This window comes from Astatotilapia calliptera, chromosome 15 (assembly GCF_964374335.1).
Source record: "Astatotilapia calliptera chromosome 15, fAstCal68.1, whole genome shotgun sequence".
NCBI classification, from domain to species: domain Eukaryota; kingdom Metazoa; phylum Chordata; class Actinopteri; order Cichliformes; family Cichlidae; genus Astatotilapia; species Astatotilapia calliptera.
In genome coordinates this window covers 27,723,191-27,732,992 of record NC_137436.1, presented here as the reverse complement: position 1 = coordinate 27,732,992, position 9,802 = coordinate 27,723,191, and the positions used below count along the sequence as shown (strand labels likewise).

The 9,802-nt window shown below is 46.8% G+C and overlaps 1 protein-coding gene across 1 annotated transcript; it reads left to right on the top strand.

The window, feature by feature from the left end:
- The first annotated feature begins 5,747 nt into the window (after window positions 1–5,747).
- LOC113037482 (uncharacterized) lies at window positions 5,748–8,523 on the top strand. The gene is made up of 4 exons (XM_026194620.2): window positions 5,748–5,986; window positions 6,791–6,985; window positions 7,074–7,150; window positions 7,407–8,523. Exons 1-4 carry the CDS (start codon window positions 5,957–5,959, stop codon window positions 8,380–8,382), a joined length of 1,278 nt encoding a protein of 425 aa, XP_026050405.2. The 5' UTR covers window positions 5,748–5,956; the 3' UTR covers window positions 8,383–8,523.
- The last annotated feature ends 1,279 nt before the right edge of the window (window positions 8,524–9,802 follow it).

The following is a 9,802-nucleotide window of genomic DNA, read 5'->3' as shown; positions in this document are numbered from 1 at the left end:
GGTTAGCAGAAACACAAGTCTAACTGACACTGATAGCTCAACGATCCAGCGAAGACTAGTGCAGACTCGCCATCTAAGTAGTGCAGTAATCAGCTGGGATCAGCGGCCGGTGTGGTGATGAGCAGGTGTGTGGGCCAGCAGCGGGAGCCCGCAGTGAGCATCGCCGTGGCGAGAGAGAGAGAGAATGAGAGAGAGGGCGAGAGAGCAAACAAACCACAAACATATTGCCCCATAGAGGATTGACCAGCGGGGCACAGGGACCATGACAGTACCCCCCCCTCAACGGGAGCCCCCCGGCGACCCACCAGGCTTACCAGGATGAGACAGATGGAAGGCCCGCAGCATACGCTCGTCCAGGACAGCGGCCCGCGGAACCCAGGACCGCTCCTCAATGCCATAGCCCTCCCAGTCCACAAGGTACTGGAAGCCACGCCCGCGGCGGCGAGAGTCCATAATCCGCGTGATGGAATAGGCGGGCAAGCCGTCCACAAGCCGGGCGGGCGGAGGGGGCCTGGAAGGAGGGCACAGGTCGCGCAGGCGGAGACGTACTCCCGAGCGTCCTTAGTCAGAGAAGGCCACCAGAAGCAGCGCTGGAGGAAGTTGATAGTGCGGTGGACCCCTGGGTGGCACGTAAAGCGGGCAGTGTGGGCCCATTGAAGTACTTGAGAACGTACTGATTGAGGGACGTAGAGCCGTCCTCCCGGATCCGGTTCCGACACCTGAGCCTCCCGAATGGCTGCTTCGATCCCCCAGGAGATGGTGCCCACGACACAGGTGGCGGGGAGAACGGGAGCGGGCTCAGTGGCGTCCTCCGAGACTGAGAACTGACGGGACAGGGCGTCGGGTTTGACATTCTGGGAACCGGGTCTGTAAGAGATGGAGAAGTGGAAACGGGTGAAAAACAGGGCCCACCTGGCCTGTCGGGCGTTGAGCCTCTTAGCTGATTGCAGGTATGCCAGGTTCTTGTGGTCTGTCCAGACGAGGAAAGGCTGAGCCGTGCCTCCAACCAGTGCCGCCACTCCTCCAGGGCTAGTTTTATCGCCAGCAGTTCCCGATCCCCGACATCATAGTTTCTCTCTGCAGGGGACAGACGGCGGGAGAAGAAGGCACAAGGGTGGAGCTTACCGTCCTTTCGTTGCGACAGAACCGCTCCAACCCCTGAGTCGGACGCGTCGACCTCGACCACAAATGGCTGCATGAGGTCGGGTTGGATCAGGATGGGGGCTGAGGCGAATCGTTTCTTCAGTTCTTGGAAAGCTACCTGAGCTTCTTTGTTCAACTGAAAAGGAAGCTTGGGAGAGGTTAGCTGGGTCAGCGGCAAGGCAACTCGGCTGAAGTCCCGAATGAACCGCCGGTAAAAGTTGGCAAACCCAAGGAAACGTTGCAGTTGGTGCCTATTAGGAGGTTCCGGCCACTCAACAACGGCTTTTACCTTCACAGGGTCCGGGCGGAGATTTCCTTGGTCGATTATGTACCCCAGGAATGCGACGGTGGAGATGTGGAACTCACACTTTTCTCCTTTGACGAACAATCGGTTTTCGAGGAGTCGTTGCAGGACCTGTCTGACATGGGTCTCGTGCTCGGATTGGTTTCTGGAAAAGATCAGGATGTCATCTAGATAGACAAAAACAAAACGGTTAATGAAGTCTCTGAGCACGTCATTCACCAGGGCTTGGAACACCGCAGGGGCGTTAGTGAGACCAAAGGGCATGACAAGGTACTCGAAGTGGCCGAGGTGGGTGTTGAAGGCGGTCTTCCACTCATCGCCCTCACGGATGCGAACCAGATGGTATGCGTTTCGCAAATCCAGTTTGGTGAAAACAGTAGCCCCCTGGAGGAGCTCGAAGGCCGAACTGAGGAGCGGCAGAGGGTATTTATTTTTTACTGTGATGTTGTTTAATCCGCGATAGTCGATGCATGGCCGGAGGGTTTTATCCTTCTTTTCGACAAAGAAGAAGCCTGCCGCGACTGGAGAGGTGGAGGCCCGAATGAGGCTGGCAGCCAGGGATTCCGTGATGTACTTGTCCATAGCGTCTCGTTCTGGAAGTGAGATGCTATATAGCCGACTGGTGGGTAAAGGAGCTCCCGGGAGCAGTTCGATAGCACAGTCATAGGGCCTATGCGGAGGAAGTGACTGGGCGCGGGCCTTTTGAAACACCTCAGCTAGGTCGTGATAAACAGAGGGCACATTAGTTAAATCAGCTGATTTCAATTCCCCAGGAGAGGGCGTTTCAGTGCTTGGAGGCGAGGCAGCTTTAAGGCAGGTCATGTGGCAGTCCTCCCCCCACCCAGTGACACGCCCCTTTAGCCAATCTATGTGAGGGTTGTGCTGCTGTAGCCAAGGATGGCCGAGAACTAGTGGAGTGCGAGTTGCTTTAAACACCAAAAAACAGATTTCTTCAGAATGATTGCCAGAGAGGGTGAGCTCGACAGGCTCCGTCACCAGAGTGATGTCTGGAAGGCGTTGACCTGACAACGCCGTAACACGTAAGGCATGAGGCAGGGGTTCCAATAGTAACCCAAGTTGCCGGGCTAACTGACAGTCAATAAAGTTTTGTTCCGCCCCAGAGTCGATCAACACCGATAGGGAGCGGCTCTTAGAGTGAATGGAAAGCGTGGCCGGTAGTGTTAAACGGGGAGGAGCTTCTTCCTGGCTCAGCTCGCCCACCAGTACTCCTACCATCACTGGCGGGCGCGCCCTTTTGCCCGCGAAGGGCAGGTAGCCACAACATGTCCCCTGTGACCACAATAGAGGCACTCACCGGCCGTAATCCTGCGCTGACGCTCCGCCGCGGTGAGATGGGAGCCGCCCAGCTGCATGGGTTCCTCTCCATCCCCGCTCTCGTGAGTCCGGGAGGGGCCGGCATCCGCCATGGCGCCGGTGCCAGAGACTCCCCCAGCCTCATGGAAGTTGTAGTTCCGCTGCGACCGGCGAGCCCGTAGCCGCTCATCCACCTTAATGCACAGGGACATTAGCTCATTAAAGGAGGCAGGGAGATCACGCATGATTAGCTCGTCCCTTAATTCTTCTCTGATATTGTTCAGCAACGTGCTCCGTAGCGCCTCCTGATTCCACCCTGCCTCTTCTGCCAGAATCCAGAAGTCGATAGCGTATTCAGACATGCTTCTCCTACCTTGTTTGAAGTTGAGGAGACGGAGAGCAGCGGCCTCTGCCCCGGTGCCTGGGTTAAACACACTCTTAAATTTGGAGAGAAAGTCAGCGTAGGTGATGACAGGATCAGAGTTTAACACAACCTGGGCCCACTTTAGTGCACGGCCCCTCAGAAGTTGAACTAAATAAGTGATCTTCGCCCCATCGTTGCTATGAAAACGCTGCAGCTCGCGAAACGTCAGAGACACCTGAGCCAAAAATCCGGCACATTTGTCAGACTCACCCGAGAATGGTTCCGGTGTGGGTAAAGGTCCGTCAGTCGGCGTACCGACCCGCGGTGAGCTACCTGACGCTATGGCGGGCGGTGCCGCCTGGGGAGCCGGGCTGGGTGGCTGGGGATTCCCTGGTTGCGCATTTCCCTCCAGCGGTATTAACTGCGCCACCGCCAGGGTCAATGCGGCGACATCCTGCCGTAGCTGCCCGAGCATTTGTTCATGGCGGGCCAGCGCGGCTTCCTGGGCGGCCAGAGCCCGGCCCACGGGGTCCTGTCCTGCTGAGTCCATAATGGCTGGATCGTTCTGATAAGGTTTCCGAAAGAGACTCAGGCGCAGGCCAGGGTTTTCCTTTAAGCGAAGGACAGTGCGTTTATTTACAGTGAACACATACACCAAGTGGCTATATACAACGTGCAGGGGAAACGGGTCCGGGTCGCCAGGGTCCGTGGGAAACAGGGTTGGGAGAAGGGTGTTCCACACTTTCTGTACAAAAACGTTCCCCCTCAATCACTCCTCTCCGCATCGGGTTCCAAAAATGATCTACACACAAAACGTCGGGTTAGCAGGATAATTATAAGAAATTCTCAAGGTACAGGTTAGCAGAAACACAAGTCTAACTGACACTGATAGCTCAACGATCCAGCGAAGACTAGTGCAGACTCGCCATCTAAGTAGTGCAGTAATCAGCTGGGATCAGCGGCCGGTGTGGTGATGAGCAGGTGTGTGGGCCAGCAGCGGGAGCCCGCAGTGAGCATCGCCGTGGCGAGAGAGAGAGAGAGTGAGAGAGAGAGGGCGAGAGAGCAAACAAACCACAAACATATTGCCCCATAGAGGATTGACCAGCGGGGCACAGGGACCATGACAAATACTGTCATTAATTCCCTCTTCCTGTCTTGTTTCCACCACGATTGAAAAAAAGACAAAAATAACCAAAACAAAACATCATACTTCTTGCACAGCTCTCTCGTAGTATACTTCAAGAAAAGTTTCCTCATCTGAAATATGTTTTCCACATTATTCCCTTGCTTATTATACATCAGTGTACAGTTGTGCTTAGCGCTGTTGTCAGTTGTTTTTTGTGCCAAATTGCAAAAAACTCACCTTGTTCACTAATAAAACCTCTAAAAAAAATTTCTGTAACTTTGCTCTGCTTTACTTCAGCAGCAGCATCAGGTAATGTTCATATATTGATTCATGGTTTTCTTCAGTTTTTGTTCAACTGCAGAATATTTCTAAGGCTATCTGATTTAAAAAGCCACTCTAGGAAAATCTCCTTTTTTCTGTGTTTTATCCTCAGTTACTTTGGCATAAAGACATCTGCTGTGATGCTTACGCCAGCCTTAAAAGCTGTTGTATTACAATAAAAGACCCTGACATCACTTTATAAAGTAACAATTCTAATTGTTACAAACTCAAAAAAAGATTCCTACTAGTATATTTCTGGCATGCATCAAATTTTAAATAGAAATGAATTTTGAAATATACACTGTTCTTATGTCAAAGTCTGTAAAAATAAAGAAAGAAAGAAATCACACATAACCCTTGCTACTATTCACTCCACTGTCCAACAGCAAAATCAAACCAATATACAGATATTAATAACATATTATTGTAATAGTGTGACTATGCAATTTATAAGTAGCCATAGTCATAATCAAAACAACAAACATCTCAAGTTTTGAGATAATTGCAAACCCTCCTGGCCAATAACCACACAAGCTGTCCATGCAGGAAGGCTGATAAAGGAGCATGCACAAAATTCAAACAAATTTAAGCCATAATGAAACAAATTAAAATAACAGCGCGCATGCACAAATAAGGCATCAGACAAACACTTAAAGATCACAGATCTTTAGGACCACATCCAAAGAGCAATTGCTTTTCTTTTTTATAAATAAATAAATGTGTAGATTCTAGCCAAATATACATTACAAAAAGGAAAAAAGGAGGGCCACAGCAATCATAGTAAAAGGAGTTGGCACTGTGGCCCTAACAAGACCGACCAGTTCTGCTTAAATAATCAGTTTCCCTCATGTACAGAGCTTGCACAACAGTAAGAGGCAGATTCTTGAGTCAGTACAGTATTTCTGATGAAGTTCTCACTAAAACAACTACACATATAAAGTTGCATACTAAAGTGTGTATAAAAAAAAAAACCCCAAACAAATCAAGAATACCTATATTTTCTTTTTTGCTTTTTCTGGAAAAATGAGAACAATGGCAAGAAAAATGATGATTATGTCTTCTACAGAAATAGAGTGCTCACTGATCTGCCTCTCTGACTGCTGTGCATGCTCCTGACACAGGGGCAAAAGCTGGGGACTAGTTGCTCATGGCCATGGCCTACCCTCCTCACTTAGCCGTGAGGAATGAAGCTAATGGACTACTTGCACTAACACTTCCGCGTTCTATGTAGTCCTGCTCCAGTGCTTCCGGTGCGGTTAAACCATGGCGACGTTCTACACTCGATGCCTACAAGAGCTCCCAAAATTGAACATCACCGATGTTCATCGGATTTGCAGAGTGACGACTACCCCCGCCAGCAAATTAGATAAAGGATTTAAGTTATATGCTGCATCATATATACACAACTACGAAGGTAAGAAAACGTAAATTAACCGACAAAGAAACGCTAGCTAACGTCAAATGCAAACGCTACGTTACTCCGCTATGTCCTTCATTTGATGTCAGTTCTCTACATTACATGTTTTCTTAAACGGTGTTTTATGTCGTCCTAAACTATAGTTGAGGTTTTCTTAACTAATGTCACTTTTGTTGTTAGACACTGTTATATTAGCGTTAGGTAGTTGGCTAACTATGGAGGTAGTTAACTACCTAATGCTACTCTTGCTAAGTGTAAAATATATATGTTTAAGACATGCTGAAATGAGTAATACAGAAATAATGCTAATGGTACTTGTATCTTTATTCAGTGTCCAATAAAGACAGGTTGTCAGGGGAGGTCGGTGTGAGAGCCCTGTGCTACAGGTCGATGAGGAAGAGTGAGGCACCACACAGACTAAGTGTAGGCAGGAAGCTGTGTAAAGTTGTTAATCCCCGTTCTGTGGGGTTCAGTTCATTTAAGCATTAGTTAAGTTCATTCCTAAAGGCCCATCAACTTGAATGTTTTCCTTGTCTCCCTGCTTTATCACTCCTAATTTGACTAGTCAGATAGTGAAATCAACGTGTGTTTGGGTGATCAGAAACATTTGACAACAAGTTAATACTGCAAATATACACAATCTAAGTTATTACAGTTATCAAGCATGGTTAAGTTGTTTTAATAGGGAGAGAAGGAAACACTAAGCATTCAGGAGGGTACGTAACCATAACACTGAACTATGTTCCTGTTCGGCTCTTCCATGAAGATGTTACATTTTTAATTTTCGTTCTTTCTTCTTAGATTAAGCTTCTGGATTCATCGCCGGTGATACTGACACATAGCCAGTGCTCCTGTGTGGCAGGCGCTGTTATGTGCAATCACACAGTGGCATTGCTCTTCCAAACAGCACACTACTCACAACTCAGAGTGCCGGTTGTCCCCCCTGTGCATAGCTGCACGGAATCTGAACAGCAATGGCACAAGCCACGGACAGTGGTAATTTAAATGAGGTTAAAGTTTTTGAATTAGTCCATGTTTACATATGAACAGCAACACCATCCATAGTAAATGTGTCTTCTGTTAGGGTGTGAGGCCAGGACCCATCAACTCCATGATCTTCACTAAGCCAGTACCAAATAGGATGGCCCAGACTGGAGTACGGTAATTACATTTGTAAAATTTGGTTTCATGTGTTACAAATGTATGTTGCTATTTTTTTCATACATACATGTGTCAGAATAGGTATTAATTTACATACAACATTACACTTTCTGAAGACGGCTAACTCAGTCATGTACATATACATCCCAGTCTCTAACTTATGCACCACTGTTTTACACCTTTTAGTTTTTAGTTTAGTTGTTGTTCAGTATAATAACCTTCTCCCTTACATTATTGTCATTGATGTTTTCTTTAGGAGTGGCTTCTACAGAGGCATGGTGGGTCCGTTACCAGATCCCTGCTTGTTCAGAATAACGGAGGCATATGCAAAATTTAATATTGAGGACAGGCCACTTGTGACCACAATGAACATGAGACCTGACAAGCCCCTTGTGGAAAGTGCCTTTGGGCTGGTGCAGGAGGGCAGTGTTCTGTCATATCAGCAGCCGGTTTTGACAACCCGGTACATCACACTACACCGCGATGCACCACCAACACCGCACTTGCCTCTGGAGGGGTATGACATCTTGCCATCAGATTGTGTGTTTGTGTGCTCAGAAGAAGAGCTTCTGCATCTGAAAAGCTTGTCTGTAACTCTGGAAATGGCTCACAAAATAGAGGAAGCTACACGTGAGCAAAGCTCTTCGTCTGAGTGGCATCAGCTCCGCAGGCCCAGAGTGACTGCCTCTAGGTTTCGGGAGGTGTGTCACGTCAGAGGCCAGAGCTCGGCCGAGTCACTAGCAGAGCGTATATTGAAGGGAACAAGGCAGACAGCAGACATGAGGAGAGGAACTGAGATGGAGCCTGCAATAGCAGCAGAGTATAGTAGGCTAATGAATGTTAACTACTCACCCTGTGGTCTGGTCATTCACCCCATTGCCCCCTGGCTTGCCGCATCTCCTGATGGTGTTGTTTTTGACCCCAATGAATACCCCCAGTTTGGCTTCGTCGAATTCAAATGTCCCAATGTACAAAACTTTATTGACTGCAAATATGTGCAGATGGAATGTGGTACCCCTAAACTAAAAAAGAGCCACGCATATTACTGGCAAGTGCAAGGACAACTGCTCATCAGTGGGATGCAGTGGTGTGACTTTGTTGTGTGGGCACAAGAGGACTACCTAGTGCAAAGAATATACATGGATATAGATGTGCACAATGCAATCAGAGAAAAGGCAGACTATTTCTTTTTTTACATATATATGCCAAGATACCCGTGTTTGAAAAAATGAACAGTGAAAACAGCAAAAAGAAAAACAGATCCTTCAGGCTGGCTGGAACAAAATAACTGATGTTTTATTTTCAATATATTTCATGAATTCTTTTGTTGTTACATGTTACTTTTATGTGACATCAATAAACTGTTATTTAAGCAATGGCATCAATTTAATTTTTAAAAACACACATTAAAACATTGAATTTGTGCAGAACTTATTTACATGGTAAGTATTTAAAACTCCATGCCTAGCATACTGATATACATTTAGACAATAACACAACTGAACTGTAGAAAATGACAAATGGTATTTTTGATGTTACAAAAGTTCAATGTCACTTATGGTTTTAAAACGATTTAGTGATTTACTTTATAATTTTGATAAATAGTTTTGTTGAATCTGAATAGTAATAATAGTAGTATAATTAAACAGTATTATTAACATTAAACATTTGCAATGAATTTGAATTATCAATAACTGAAACTCAACTATCGGCACTCAAGTACCAGTTCTGTAATCAAGTATTGTCAGCTGAGAAGGAAGAAATTCAACTGTAGTGGCCTCAGCTGCAGGTCATTTTCCATAAGTTACTTGTACTGGCACTGGTGTCTTGGGAAAAATCCATCTTGTCTCACTTAACCCATTTTTTAACTAATGCTGTGTTCTGGTAATTTGACAGCATACATGCCACTGCAAACAGTTGGTTGATATTATAAACATGTGACATGGTAATGATGCTATCAAAAAGTTTGTTCTGTTTGATCCTCCTAATGACTCGCTCCACATGTACCCTGAGTCTGGCTATGGCCTGCGTCTCCTTAACCTGGTATGCTGGCATCTGCTTCTGCTTAGATAGAAAAGGTGGGCAGTACACTTTGCATTTACAACAATCAGTGATTAGGAAGCCCTTATCTACCATCACTGCCATGTCTTCAGTCAACTTCTCAGCAATGCCTGATTGTTTGAATAGTTCCTTGTCACTAACCGAACCAGCATACAGATTAGAGATGAATGTCACTGGACCATGTGGAGCTATGCCAACCAGGGCTTTCATCGTACAGTGGGATTTGTACGAAGAGTACATTTCACTTTGGAGAAGTGGTGAGGATGGTGTCTGACACCTCAGCTCTGTACAGTCAAGGATCATCTGGGTGTCTGAGAAATCTTTGAATTCCTCAGGGAGGTAAGCTTGCACTTCTTCACGTGTAAGCCAGATGCACTGAGACCCCAGTGCAGTGGCAAGAAAATTTGTCCATGTTGCAATAATGCGGCTCACTGTGGACTGGTGTATGTTAAATCGGTGTGCCAGGTCCCTCTCCTTCAAACCAACTGACAGGAAAACCAGGAAAAGAAAAAAACTCATCAATTGGCTGTAGCAGCTGCCTCTGGAAGGTGAAAACAAAAGGGAAAATGTTACTCCTTAAGCTATGAACTA